This window comes from Camelus bactrianus, chromosome 1 (assembly GCF_048773025.1).
Source record: "Camelus bactrianus isolate YW-2024 breed Bactrian camel chromosome 1, ASM4877302v1, whole genome shotgun sequence".
NCBI classification, from domain to species: domain Eukaryota; kingdom Metazoa; phylum Chordata; class Mammalia; order Artiodactyla; family Camelidae; genus Camelus; species Camelus bactrianus.
Window position 1 is genome coordinate 75,163,671 of NC_133539.1, and position 14,651 is coordinate 75,178,321.

The 14,651-nt window shown below is 32.6% G+C and overlaps 1 protein-coding gene across 1 annotated transcript in view; it reads right to left on the reverse strand.

Annotated features, from left to right (window-relative positions):
- Positions 1 to 14,651, reverse strand: part of PIK3CA (phosphatidylinositol-4,5-bisphosphate 3-kinase catalytic subunit alpha) — a 79,666-nt gene that overhangs the window by 15,157 nt on the left and 49,858 nt on the right. The window contains exons 5-15 of the mRNA XM_074367541.1: positions 14,135 to 14,380; positions 13,359 to 13,444; positions 9,512 to 9,617; positions 8,853 to 9,005; positions 8,630 to 8,764; positions 5,289 to 5,413; positions 4,295 to 4,376; positions 3,291 to 3,455; positions 2,973 to 3,076; positions 1,803 to 1,974; positions 14 to 120 (exon numbers count right to left, since the gene is read on the reverse strand). Coding sequence (XP_074223642.1) covers positions 14 to 120; positions 1,803 to 1,974; positions 2,973 to 3,076; positions 3,291 to 3,455; positions 4,295 to 4,376; positions 5,289 to 5,413; positions 8,630 to 8,764; positions 8,853 to 9,005; positions 9,512 to 9,617; positions 13,359 to 13,444; positions 14,135 to 14,380 — 1,481 coding nt within the window. The remainder of the gene's footprint in view (positions 1 to 13; positions 121 to 1,802; positions 1,975 to 2,972; positions 3,077 to 3,290; positions 3,456 to 4,294; positions 4,377 to 5,288; positions 5,414 to 8,629; positions 8,765 to 8,852; positions 9,006 to 9,511; positions 9,618 to 13,358; positions 13,445 to 14,134; positions 14,381 to 14,651) is intronic.

The window sequence follows — 14,651 nt, forward strand, 5'->3', positions numbered from 1 at the left end:
TAAAGTACCTTACCTGAGATTTCCCAGTTGATGAGCAGGGTTTAGAGGGGACAGAAAGCCCTGTAGAGCATCCATGAAATCTGGTCGCCGCATTTGCTCAACTAAAAATTTCATCTGTACCTGACAAATAAGCATAATCATGGTTAGAAATTGATTTGATGAAAGGTAAACTAATTGCTAACCTCTTTTATACACTGGAACTACAGTACTGTGTAGTCTTTGAGTTCATGTCTTGGACTGGCTGCATTTTAATTAGAAGGATTTCTATAACACAAAGCAGCACAACTCAGATGGACAGGTGAGAGCGACAATACTGCGCACCTTCCTGTGACAAAAACTCTGCATGTTGACAGAGACAACGTTTTGGCTCTACAGCAGGGCTCGGCCACTATGGCCTGTGTGTCAGCTGCCAGTTTTTGTAAGTCACACCAGTCATTTAGACATTAGCTGCTTCCACACTAGAACAGCAGAGGTGAGCAGTTACAGCAGACTGCATGGCCTGCCAAGTCTGAAGTATTCACTACCTAGTTTTTTAAGAAAAAGTTTGCTGACCTTTGTTCTAGAGGAAAAATTATGGAGACATCATGTTATCTCAGCTTAATCATCTTACTCTTAAGTTTTTCAGAAAATACCACATTCACCACATTCTCTGCTGGGTATATGGTCTAGTGAGGCTAAAAGAAATTGTTGGGAGAAATCTCATACCATACTCAAATTCGAGTACATAGCTGGAAAGTAACGTGCTTTTTAATCATTTTTTTAATCCACTGCATCACAGCCTAACTGTGATATGAAAATTTCAATTTAGAAGAAATGCTCGCATTTACAAATTTAAATAGTATCTAATTTCTTTTTTCTTACCTCAGTTACAATATAAATATAACAAATTTTATTATTTAAAAGCAGCCTAGTCCCCTCTTGCTCATAATTCCAGCAGCAGAAACAGTACAATTATTTTCTAATAACCTGTATTTGAACTTACATACCACAATTTCAATAAAATCAACTCACTCACATATTGTATGGCATTTAGATTAATACAGTAACTTTCTTTTAAACTTGGTTTTTCTTCAAGCAACATTAATGAAGATGTTGAAAAATTTATTCATACTACTAATCTACATTGCTCTTTGGGGACTCACTAATAAACTGGGATTTTCTTTTTTTCATTTCACTAGAGGTGAAGAATGAGCTCACTTTTTACTGTAGGGTGTGTTGGATTGAATAAAGGATAAGGAGTAGGAAAAAGTCATGAAAAACCTTTTCATTTCACGTTCCTTAGTTACACAAACTTAGACTGCCAATGACTTGAGTCAATGACTTGAGTGTGTGACACATTTACTGTGTGACTGAGAGTCCATTTTAAATTTAGAAATAGAAAAACTGATTTCTTTTCTCTCATTTTTAGGGTCATTACTAAAAGAAAATAAGTAACACAGAGCAAGGAAAAATCATCTTTAAGACTCAGGGCTATATAAAGGTGAAAGGAGGGGAAAGAGGGAGCAGACATTTACTGGGCACCTGCCATGTTCGAGAGACCATGATAGGTGCTTTGTATATCTCGTATGATTTAATTCTCACAACAACCTTATAAAGAAAGTATTATTCCATTTTACAGGTGAGGGAAATGAATCTCAAGAGACTAAATAATGTGTCTAACATTATATAGCTTAGAAGCAGTGGAACTTGTATCTAAATTCTAATCTGCTTAATTCTGAGGCCTATGATCTGCAGATATACTGGACTCTCAACCCTGCCGAACAACAATGAAAGGAATCTCAAAACAAACTAGAGTCACATACCTTTTGCGTTTCATCCTTTTTCTCTTGTTTGAGAATGTCAGTTAAGTTAATGAGCTTTTCCATAGCCTCAACTTGCCTATTCAGGTGCTTCAAATACATTCCACATGCACGGCAATAGGACTCCAAAAGCAGGCCAAACCTCTGACTAACTGTTTTATTGTGCATCTCAGATCTAAAACACCAGTGCAACATTAGGGGGGAAAAAGAGAAAGAGAGAGAGAAATAGATTGAGATTTAAGTGAGTATACATATAATCTTAAAAAAAAAAATTTTTTTCTAAATTCAACGAATGTTATAATCATACTAACAATAAAATAATTTAAAATCTATCATTTGGAAGCAAAATAATCAAGAAGTTTTAGGTAGTTCTTGGAAATGTAAATAAAAAACTAGATTTTAGGTTTATTTCAACTATTTTTCATTTACTAATCTCAGAACAAGATATATAAATGTTACAAAAGGAAATTAGGCACTAAAATAATAAAATGAGTAAGAAGGGAGTGAAGAGCTCAGTGAGCACTACTTGACTCTTGTGTACTGTGTCTGAATTTAAGTGAGCACTACTTGACCTTTTCTGTATTGTGTCTGAATTTAAGTTATTTTAAATCTAGCTTCTAGATTCCATTTTTAATTTATTTTAATATTTAAAAAACTATGTCATTACAAATCCATTTCTAAATTTAGAAAAAAGTACATGGTTTATACCTCTAACTTTGTGTATTAAATACATCATATTCTGCAAAATACCTTTTATTCTTAATTAGCTTGTGTTCTTGTAAAAAACTTGGGATATTGTCATTATTGTTCTGAATACCAAGGCAAGATATTTTGGGGAAGCAGTGGGATATTTTAATCCTCACATACAGTGAAACTGACTGCAGCATGATCCTGGACCTAGCAAATTTTATTTTGCTTACAGTAGAATCAAAATCTTTAAAAATATTTCAGCTCTCATTCTTGTGTTAAATTTCATTTAGAATTTTACTGCTTATTTAATGTTAAAGAGAAAAAGCTGAGGGAAACTTATCACTGGTATGATATACATTCAGTATGGAAAACTCTTCTAGACACACAAAAACAACAGTAGATAAGTAATGCATATTTATATATCTACTGAGAATACAAGTCTTATACATCTAAGGAATTAAATGGGAAAATAATTTGACTTACTTTAAATGCCAAAAGAAAAAGTGCCCGATCCTTTGATTAGTCAATGCTTTTTTGAGTAAAAATCTCACAAGCAGGTTATCCAAATACTGTTCATATTTTAGGACCTACGTGATTAAAAACAAACATAAAAATAACTCCACACCAATCAGGGTCAGTTTCTTTCTGCATGGTTGGATTTAGAGATTTTTCAGGAAGAGAGTAGTACTACAGGTAATAAAACTGAATTTTAAAAAAGCATAAAACCAGTTAATAGAGTAGGCTTTGGAAGTTGCAAGGATTTAGAAGAAAACATTATTTTTCTATTTTACATTATTTTACCTGTACTAGCTGAATTAGGTACTGAGAAAGTTTGTCATCTGTTAAATATTTTTCCAAACATCTAACAGCAAAACTTCGAACCATAGGATCTGGGTAATTGCAGTCCAGAAGCTCCATAGCCTGTTCAGGTTTGATTGGAGGCCAGTCTTTTACCAAGCAATACATCTGTGTATGAGTAAGATAAAAAATCATATTTAAAAAGCAAAGATAGTTGTGAATGAACCCTCTAAGACATTGTCTTAATTTCTTATTTTAAAAATTAGATAAAAGTTCTCCTTTATGAATTCAGTGCTTAAAATGTTTAGTTCTAATTAATTTTATCAGAGGAAGTCGTATAAACAGTATTTTTCTTTACTATACAGATCTTTCGTGACTTATGGTGGGCTATGTCTTGATAAACCTATCATAAGTTGAAAATATCTTAAGTCAAAAGTGCATTTAATACACCTAATCTACTGAACATCATAGCTTAGCCTAGACTACCTTAAACATGCTCAGAACACTTACATTAGCCCATAGTTGGGCAAAGTCATTTAACACAAAGCCTATTTTATAATAAAGTGTTGAATATCTCATGTAATTTATTGAATACTGTATTGAAAGTTAAAAGGAGAATGGTTGTATGGGTACAGAATAGTTGTAAGGAGATTGCTTGTTTACCACCATGATCGCCCAGCTGATGGGGAGCTGCAGCTTGCTGCTGCTGTCCAGTGTTAGGAGAGAGTATCTTATTATCATACATTGCTAGCCCAAGGAAGAGATCCAAATTCAATATCTGAAGTATAGTTTCTACTGAATGCGTATCACTTCCACACCATTGTAAAGTCAAAAAATCTTAAGTCAAACCATGGTAAGTTGGGACCATTTGTATTATCATTATTAGTTAATTTAAAACAAAGTCTATTTAATCTTTTATACTTAAACAGCCTTTCTGGGAGAAAACAATCTGAATGACAAACCAGACTTGTGCAACAGTTATTCAGTAATTTCAAACATGCATTTACCTGAGCTACTTCATCTCTAGAATTCCATTTGACAGACAGAAGCAATTTGGGTAGAATTTCAGGAATAGTTACACAATAGTGCCTGTGTGGGAACGACAAAACAAAATAAAAACCATTCTTGCATGTTATTCAAAAGGCCTAGATATCTAAATTTTCAATTAGATAATCTTCAAGAAGTTCCAAACACTTTCAAAACTTCTTACCATTACCAGCCTTCTTTAAAATCAAAAGAAATCTGCATTTAACACTATAGCTGCACATACATGTATATATATACTCAGACAGAGTTATAATGGCATAGAAAATGAAAAATCCAAATGGAGAACAGGTACTTAGGAAAAATTATGAATTTATGTTTTAAGACTCTTTGTATAGTTCCTATTTTTCATCTACTTACTTAACATGAACCATGAGCGGATGCAGCACTTCTACTGTGGTCACTGGACAAAATTTATGTTTAAATGAACTTTTTGCAGAAATACACTGCAACTGCTTTACTGCTTTATTTAAATAAACCAATGTACACTTACCAATCTGCAGGATAATTTCTTTGGAAGTGAAAATGAGGCATTATACTATTACTTTAAAAAAGTGTAAGAAAAAACAAAAAATGGAAGGAACTCCTAAAAATGAAAATCTCTAGACCAACTAAATCACAACTAAACTGATCTAAAACTACAGGTACTTTTTTTGGATCTTAAATTTTATTTGAAAACAAAAACCAAAACCCAAATCCTAAAAAAAGTCATGTTAAGGATTTTGAATTTAAAAAAGCCTTCAATATGCAAGGTTAGTACCAATGCAGCATGATCTTCTAGGAATATTCATCTATATCCACAGTTTAAAAATGGACTGTGTTTGTAATAAAAAGTCACGTAAATTATGCTTTATTTACTATAACAGGTAATGGCAGCAACGTGACAGTATCAGTCAAAGTCAGTTCTTTCTTCTGCAATAGAAGAAAGAAACACAGAATCTCCATCTTAACACTTACCTGTGGCTCCACAGAAAATCCTTCTCCTGCTCAGTGATTTCAGATAGAGGATCTCGTGTACAAATTGCTCGGAGCTGTTCTTTATCATTTTCTCTTAATTCGTTGTCTCTAGCTAGTCTGTTACTCTGTAAAATAAAGTAATATCTTATATGATTTTCTTTGCCATATTCTCCCACCTGGATTCATGAGTGATCTGTAAAAAAAGAAAATTAATTTGCAATAAACTTTACATTGCTTATGACTGGTTGTGAAACAGTTTAGTTTCATTACAAGACTTTATTTTCAGGGATAGAAAAGAACCAACTTAAGACAGTATTTGTGGAACAAATCCAGTAACTCACTTGGTTAACATTACCTTTTGTAAGGTTACTATTCTTTGGTTTGGTCACACCAACCAAAGAATAGTAACTGCCAAAGTTAGGGATAAGACCAGACTGGGATTCTAGTGGGTAGTAGTGAACAATTTACTTCTCTTCCTGATGAGGACCCTTCTTAGTATCTTATTAATTAATCTGCTAATGTCTCTGGAATAAGATGGAAAATAAAAGTAATAAAATAAAAATATAAATTTTTTCATAATCCTTGCCCGAATATATCCTTATAATCACTGCAAGGCTTTCCAATTTTAAAAGTAAAAATAAATAAGGGAACAAAGGAGAAAGAAACACCCCATTAAAACACTGCACATTGAATGTTTGGAAACTGAAAGGATAATACTGTAACTTTTGGTGTAATTCCAAAATTTCAACTAATGTATTTATCCCTTTAAATACAAATATATTAACTGCATAATGAATAATTATGAATGCATATTAATGTATCATGCAAAACAAACACACACCCTTTAGGATGGGTTACATATATTCCCTAATGGCTAAAAACAAAAGTAGACATCCAAGTTGCTTGGTGTTAATACATTTAAACATTGTTAATTTATCCAACAGCATAAAGAAATATTACTGGCACATACTCAGTAAATCTTTATTAATACATGTACTGTGTACCTTGTCCTGATCTTACTGTTGGGCTCAGAAAATAGTAAAACACCCTGCATTAACAGAGCCTCTATTATAGTGGGAAATTAAATGAACAAATAAAAATACTGGAGAGCTGATTTAGATAGATGCTCTGGGTGATGTGACAGAGAATGACTGAGTCGCTACTTTTGACTGGGTGTTCAGAAATGGCCTCTGAGAATGTAATATTAATTTGTGATCCAAATGACAAGAACCACCCACATTAAGATCAGGGAAAGAGTATATTGCAGGTGAAGGAAACAGTGAAAGTACCCTAAGGGGAGAATGAGTGTGGTGTGAAGGAGGAATAGGAAGACCAGTAAGTCTAAAGCCCAGTAGTTGAGGGAGAGGAGTGACAGGAGGCATATTCAGAGCATGCACAATTTGCAGGTCAGGGTAAAGGTTTGGATTTTACTTTCAGTGAAAGCTACTCAAAGGATGAAAATTATTATTTATGTTTTATAAATATTATTACAGCTGCTCTGGGGAAAGAGGGAGACCAGCTGGGAGGCTACTGCAATGGTCCAGGTAAGAGATAATAAATACTTAACCCTCAACTCATCAGGAAAAGTAGTCATTACCATTTATCATCTGGGTTCCAATGGAGTCTTAAGTCTTTTATTTACTTATTTTTGTTTGTATTTTTAATATAAAATAATTTAGAGAAGAAAAAAACGATGGTGAAAAAATTTTATTAGACATCTTAGTAAGAATTTAAACACAGTGGAACCAAATTCATAACCCAAAATGGGCAACATACGTTGAATGAAACAAACTACTTGCTTATCAACTGCCATGCGTGAGCCTGAAATATATCCATCTTGTACATACTCATTTCAGATTTCAAATACGTATCTATTAAGTTCTAGCTTATCATTACTTCTGGGTTTTCTTCTCATATTTGCATTGTTAAAATGCAATACTTTTGAAAAAGTTGATGACATAATTTTGCTTGAGAGGATAGCAATCTTCTTTGCTTCATAATTGCAAAATGCTTCTATACTTTATACTTACAGGTATCAATCAGAATAATCAATCCACGATTTAAAAAAATTTCTACATCACCTTTTCCTTCCAATCATCTTTGTATACACACTTGCCTACAGCACTTATTTACTTACAAAGTAAATTTTGTGCACATCATAAAAGATGGAACAAATACTGCAGATGAGGCATGGTCCAGTTTCTTGTTAAGAAATACTGTGTGATGAAGTCATTCCTGTAGAATGACTAACTGATGCTAGTCATTTTAGTCTTTGGAGATACATTGTTCATTGTTTCCTGAGTTTGAGAAAATTCATCTCAGATACTCTCATCTGATATTTCACTTATATGATCAATTTCAACATCATCATTAGAGTCTGGATGTGATTTTAAAATCACCTGGGGTGACTTTAAAGTCCCTTCTGCCTCCAAGGGACCTTTGGTACTGTTTGGACACATTTTTGATTGTCACAACTTGTGGTGGTGGTGCTACCAGCATCTAGGGGGTAGAGGCCAGGCATGCTGCTAAACATCTTGTACTGCACACAATAGCCCCTATGACAAAGAATTTTTTGGCCCCAAATGTTACCAATGTCGAGGTTGAGAAACTGCTTAAAAGTTCTATTATCTGTCTCTGCATTCATATTCTGATCAGTCTAATAATTACGAAATATTTTCCTCTTTCAGTTTTCTTCTCTTTGTCATTATGATTGGAAAGGGAAAAATTCTGAATTATTAGTCGTGTTCAACGAAAGCCTAAGAAATAACAGCAACAAAAAACTACAAAGATGTTGTTTGTAGACTGCTTTATATACCTCTGGAAAAATGATGCAAAACACTGGGCTGTGCAGCAAGAAGACTGAAGGATGATGTAACAGTGATGATTTATTCCATTATTTCACTATTCGGGGGCCTCTACCCCCGAAACCCTTAGTCCTTCTTGGCCCACTATTGTGTCCTTCATGACACTTACCATGATTTGTAATCTTACATTTCTGTTTTTCCTAGTTTCAGGACTATTTTCACCATTAGACTGTACAATCAGTAGAGGTCTCTTTAGGTCACAACTTTATTACCTAGTTATTATCACATAATAAATACGTACATATAGTCAGCATTCAACAAACATTTGTTAAATGAAGGCAGGTTAAACTAAGGAGAGGCACAGCTGCAGTAGACATATTAGCAGAGAGAATTTTACTGTATTGCAATATTGTTCTAGAGCCTATAGGATCTGTGCCAGGGTAACTAAAACTTATGGAACTTTTCCATATAAAAAGCTTGCACCCAAATCCACTGATTATGACCGACCCTTAAGGAAAACACAGTGATTTGCCTTACCAGTCCTGCATGGGAATAACTAAATCCTGCTTCTCGGGATACAGACCAATTGGCATGCTCTTCAATCACTGACATATCTGGAAACTTTACCACACTGCTGAACCAGTCAAACTCCAACTCTAAGCAAGGAGTTTCCTAAGAGAGGGAATAAAAGTTATTATATATATTATGGTTGCCTGTCATAAAAGAAAAAATATCTAATTTATGATAATAAAAAGCTTACTTTATTTGGATTTGACCCAGTAACACCAATAGGGTTCAGCAAATCTTCTAATCCATGAGGTACTGGCCAAAGATTCAAAGCCATTTTTCCAGATACAAGAGTATCTGTGTAATCAAACAAGTTTATATTTCCCCAGGCCAATGGACAGTGTTCCTTAAAAAAACAAACAGAAAAATGTACACTACTCTGTGGATTTAATTATAAAACATATTTCAAAACACTTTTCTTCCCCCAAAAGAAGAATTCAACAACTGTCTTTATAATGGTATCTATAACAAGTCACATTAACTTTTTCAAAGTATATGTGCTTTCTTTCCTTTTTCCCATTTGAAACTGCATGTATTTTCTTTAATTATAAATAGGAGATAGGAACCAAACCAAGCAAGACAGATATTTGCATGTAGTCACTTAAAAGATATTTATGTATAGTCACTCTGCATGTTTAAAAAGTGTATCATGAACTCAGGACATACTCATTATAAAATAAATTCTGGAAGCTTTCCCAAGGTATCTGTCTATAAGCACATGTGTTATTTAAAAATGTCTGACTTATTGATTTTTTTAAATGAAGAAAAATATCTACTTCTTGAAAAAATTCAATCAGTAGTATAATGGAGTTTTTAGAAGTGAATATAATTGTTCCTTTTGAAATACTTTACCTCTTTAGCACCCTTTCGGCCTTTAACAGAACAAATGGAAAGGCAAAGTCGAGCAGCACGAGGAAGATCAGGAATGTATATATCATAATTCAGCCATTCATTCCATCTATATAAAATTTTAAAGAAAAAACGAATTTATTAAAAAAAGATTTTATCTGGAGTATATAAACAACTCCTACAAATTTCAAGAAAAAGATAAATCAAATGGAAAAACAGGACACAGACTGACTAAAACATACTTCACAAGATCATATCCAAATGGCCAATAAACATGAAAAATAGTCAACATTATTTGTCATCCAAAAAATGGAAAATAAAATCTCATGGAGATATCACTCTAAAAGAGAATGGCTAAAACTATAAAGACTGATGATACTAAGGGGTGGTAAGGAGGTACAGTAACAGGAAATCTCATATACTGCTAGTGGAGGTGTAATTTGTACAATCAATTTGGAAGGCACAACCTACGAAAACTGACCGATGATTCAGCTCAAACTCTAGGTTTAAACCACAGAAATGCAAGCATTTCTGCATACAATGTTAATAGAATTACTTACAGTATCCCCAAAGTTCAAAAAATTCAAATGTCCAACAGTAAGATAGGTAAGTGGTAGTATGTTCATACAACAGCATACTATATGGCAATAGAAATGACCAATAATGAAATCTTACAAACATAATATTGAATATAAGAAGCTAGACACAAAAGAATAGCTACTCCTTGAGTCCATTTATATAAAATTCAGAAACAACCAAAACTAACCAATAGCGTTAGAAGTCAAGATAGCAGTTACCTTTGGGAAGGAGAGAAGATTAATGGATTGGGAGAGACACTTTTGGAATGCTGATAAATGTTCTAATTCTTGACCACAGTAGTGGTTATATAGGTGTTCACTTTGTGATAATTCACTAAACTGTGCAATTATGATTTATATAATTTTATGCATTTGTGCTGTATTTCAGCAAAAATAAAATTAAAAACAAATTAGCTTATAGAAAAAGGCAGATAGAAAAGGGAAGCTAAATAAGATAAAGTTAGATTTCACATTATGATTAAAATTATATTTAATTACTTTTATATATAATGTAATTTCATTCAGAAAAGCCCATTAATTTAAATAAGTCAGTATGTAAATAAAATGAAGGACACATAAGAAGAAAGTATTTAAACTTTAAAATAACTACTTTACAAGAGGTAATAAAACTTGACATTCATAATAAGGACAAAATGGAAAGTTATAACAAAAAGCGATGATAAAATTATTCAAATTTTTATGATAAATTCCCTTCAATTTACTGGATGCTATGTGTGAAATTATGTCTATATCTGGTACACATACTTGTAAAGATCCAAGTACAATAAATAGGGTTTTTTTAAATTAAAAAATATTACAGTAATAGCTAAGACTACAGACTCAGAAGTTAGACTAACTGGAGTAAAAATCTTGTCTCTACTATTTGACTAAATGTGTGAACCTTGCTTTGTTTTCTTATCTGTGAAATGGAACTAATAACAGTACCCTTAAAAAGTTGTTGTGAAGATTAACTAATATAAGTAAAGCAATTAGAACAGTAATTGGTCTATGCTACAAGCTCAAGAGGTAGATACTATGAAAACTTTTCAAAATGGCTTTTTTATAACTCTTCTTTTTTTTTTAATACAGAAGACTTAATTAACAAAATGATATACAAATTCTATTTTTAGTTAGCCAAACTAAGGTATAAAACTTTATCAGTAAAATAAGTTCTATTTATTCTAGCACCTTTGCTTGAGTATGGGCAAAGATAAAAAGAAATATATGGTCCATTTATATAGAGAAGACTTACATTTAAAATGGGGGAACTTAGCAAGAAGGAACTCTAAAGGGAAAGGAAACAACAAATGCAGTGAAAAGAAATACAATGAGATTTGATAAGTCCACAGTTAATTAAGAAAAATTAGATACATGTATCTCAAATGTACCTGGTACTTTTTACTACCTCTAAATCTTTAGAATTGCTTAAATTAATGAGAAAATTTCTACATATCTAAGAGAGCTATGTCCTATTAATGTAGTTGTTCTGTACTATGCTAACTAAATAAAACATTTTCCTTTCTTCTTCTAAAGTCCCCACATACACCCACAATTAAGTTCTTTATTTGTAGGCAATGGTTTTAAACATATATTCCAAACTGATTCTGATTTTGGGAGATAACTGGAAACATTTATGAAGAAATCATAAAGTACCAATTTATTTAGCATATAGAAAGCACAGATTTAGAATAATCACTTAATTTCAGTAAGGATTTTTAAGATTCTATCTTCCTAATAACTTCATATACTTTTATCTCCTTTTTTGGCAAATACAGAAAAGTTAAAAATTTTACTGAAATCTTTATACAGCTACCATAGGGATTTTACCTTACAGAGAATTCTTAAAGGAAAGTCCTTTCTAAATAGCACTTTTATTAAAATTTTGACATTTTAATCTTGTATTATTATACAAATTTACCTTTCACTTTTCTAAAGCCTGTTTACTTTTGGTACTTGAAACAACTAGGATAAATCTATCCAACATTGTCTTGGAGTCTTTGCTGTGGGCTTGTCAGACTCCTTAGATGGTTGGTTTTATAGTTTTCACCAAATTTGGAAAACTTTTGGCCATCATTTCCCCAAATATTGCTTTTCTGCTCCCTGCACAACCACCCACCAACCTGTGACAGATATGCCATATGAGTGGAAAATAAACTTTTGTTGTTCTAACAAAAATTTTTAAAATATTCTGGTGCTATAAGTTGCCACAGCATAACTTCTAATTTGAATGATGTACTTTCTGACCTACATTAGTTCAGGTAGGGTGAAGAACTATTTTCCTTCCTCCTGGTAGAAAAGGCTACTATCTCTTTGAACTTCACTTAGGTTCTATAAGGGTGGCCACCTCTAGCAATTTAATTACAAGACCAGAACTTTTTCTTGGCTTTTCTAGAACTCAGCCTGAATTCATTATGAAATCTACTTGTAGAAGATCCACTAGTTAGCTCTATTGCTAGTCTACAAAGGCCATCTTTAATACCAACTTGAGTTCTCTTAAAATATTGCTAGCACAGGGAACTATATTCAATGGCTTGTAGTAACCTGTAATGAAAAAGAGTATGTATGTATATATGTGTATACCTAAATCACTATGCTGCACACCAGAAACTAATACAACATTGTAAATCAACTATATTTCAATAAAAAAATTAGTATTACACTAAGGAATAGACTTTTATTCCCAAATGATTCTAAAAACAGAGGCAAGGAAATGACAGGATGCTAGTCTGCTGAATTATAGGTCTTTTACTTATTTATCTTGGCAATAATCATTTAAAATGTTCCCAATAACTCTCTCTCTCATTAAGAAACTGATTTGTTTTCAAAGACCCTTAATTTGAATGCCATAAACATATATTTTTGGGAGTAATGTAAAGGAGACTGCCTTAGGGTAGTCCAGCTCTAAAGTTGTTTGCCACCTCTCACTTCTTAATGGAAATGGAAATGGAGATAAGAAAAGAATAAAAGGCTAGGTTTATAGATCTGATGTAAGAAATCATCAGCACAAAACTATAACTATACTCTAGGTTCTCTCCTTGACACAATGGGAAGAGAGAATCAGAAAAGCCCTTCTGATAAAATTTTAGAGAATCAATAAAGCGATCCTGTGATTGATACCCCTTTGACAGAATGTCCTCATGTTCTGTACGCAAATGTTGAGTAATTTTACATGACTTGTATAAAATTAACGATGTAAAATATAATACTTTTACTGAGTACATTGCTAAACACTAATATGACTTTGGGAAATATAAATACATATACTTCCTTACCTGGGATTGGAACAAGGTACTCTTTGAGTGTTCACATTATCACATAAGGGTTCCCCTCCATGGTAGATACCTGTTCGAACATAGATCTAAGAAAAAAAAAGTTATGTGTATATACATACATATACACATGCACACATAAATACTAGACAGGACCATTAAACATTATCATACAATTTAACTGATAATGAATGACAGAATCAAGTCAAAGTCTCTGTTCAGATGTAGCTTTTCTATTCTCCTTCCTTTACAAAAATAGTAAACTAATACTGATGCAGATTCTTCACCAAAGTTTGTTGCTGCCTTCAGGGGGACATTAGACTATTAAAAATTAATATAGGCCCACAATCCCTTTAAGCCAGGTATGTAATTCAGAGATAAACTAGCATATATACTAAATATTACTTAGTACTCTTAGCAGCTGAAGCAGCACTCCAAAAAGAAATTAGTATTTCTACAACAAAACATATGGATATTTACACTAAGTAGGAATAATAAAGACTGTAAAAAATGTTGCTGCAGGTTAGGTCATGTTTTCCTGCCAAATGAATTCTGTCAAAGTTTGGTTTAAAGAGCTTAGAATTATGGGTATCAGAATTATTAGACTATTAGAATTAGGGATATTAGAACTACAGAAAAGGACTGTAAGCTGAGGTTGACAAATGGTTTTCCAGCCATATGAAAACATACTGCAGGTTAACAGATTATTATATAGTTCAATAAAGAGATTTATATAACATAATTCATATAAAATTATAAACATCAACACTTGAGCTTACCTTGTCAATGTCTCGAATATTTACATTCACATAGGTTGCACAAAGAATTTTTATTCTGAGTGCACTATTTATAACCCAAAGGGATTTTGTAGATGTCTCTCCATTCATATATGGTGTAGCTGTGGAGATGCGTCTGGAATAAGATGGCATTGTAAAACAGTCCATTGGCAGTTGAGAGTAGAGGCTTTCTTTAGCCATCAGCATCAGATTGGGCATCCTCCCAAGCATTATACAGCTTCTTATATACTGTAAGAGATTAAGGTGGGAGAGGAGAAGCCATTTCTTGTCAAGCTCTTCATTTTAAAATCAAAATGTGAGAGAATATTATAAGAGAATTTACATACTAAGCTGCAAAGGTTATAAAAAATCAAACATTATAGATCATATTTCTTAGTAGTTGCTATATTTATAATATTTAAAATACTAACATTTGGGAGTTAGGTTATACCACAGATCAACCAAGCCACCTCTTGAAATATAAATTGTATAAAAACAAAAAAAAAGTCAGTTTTTGAGA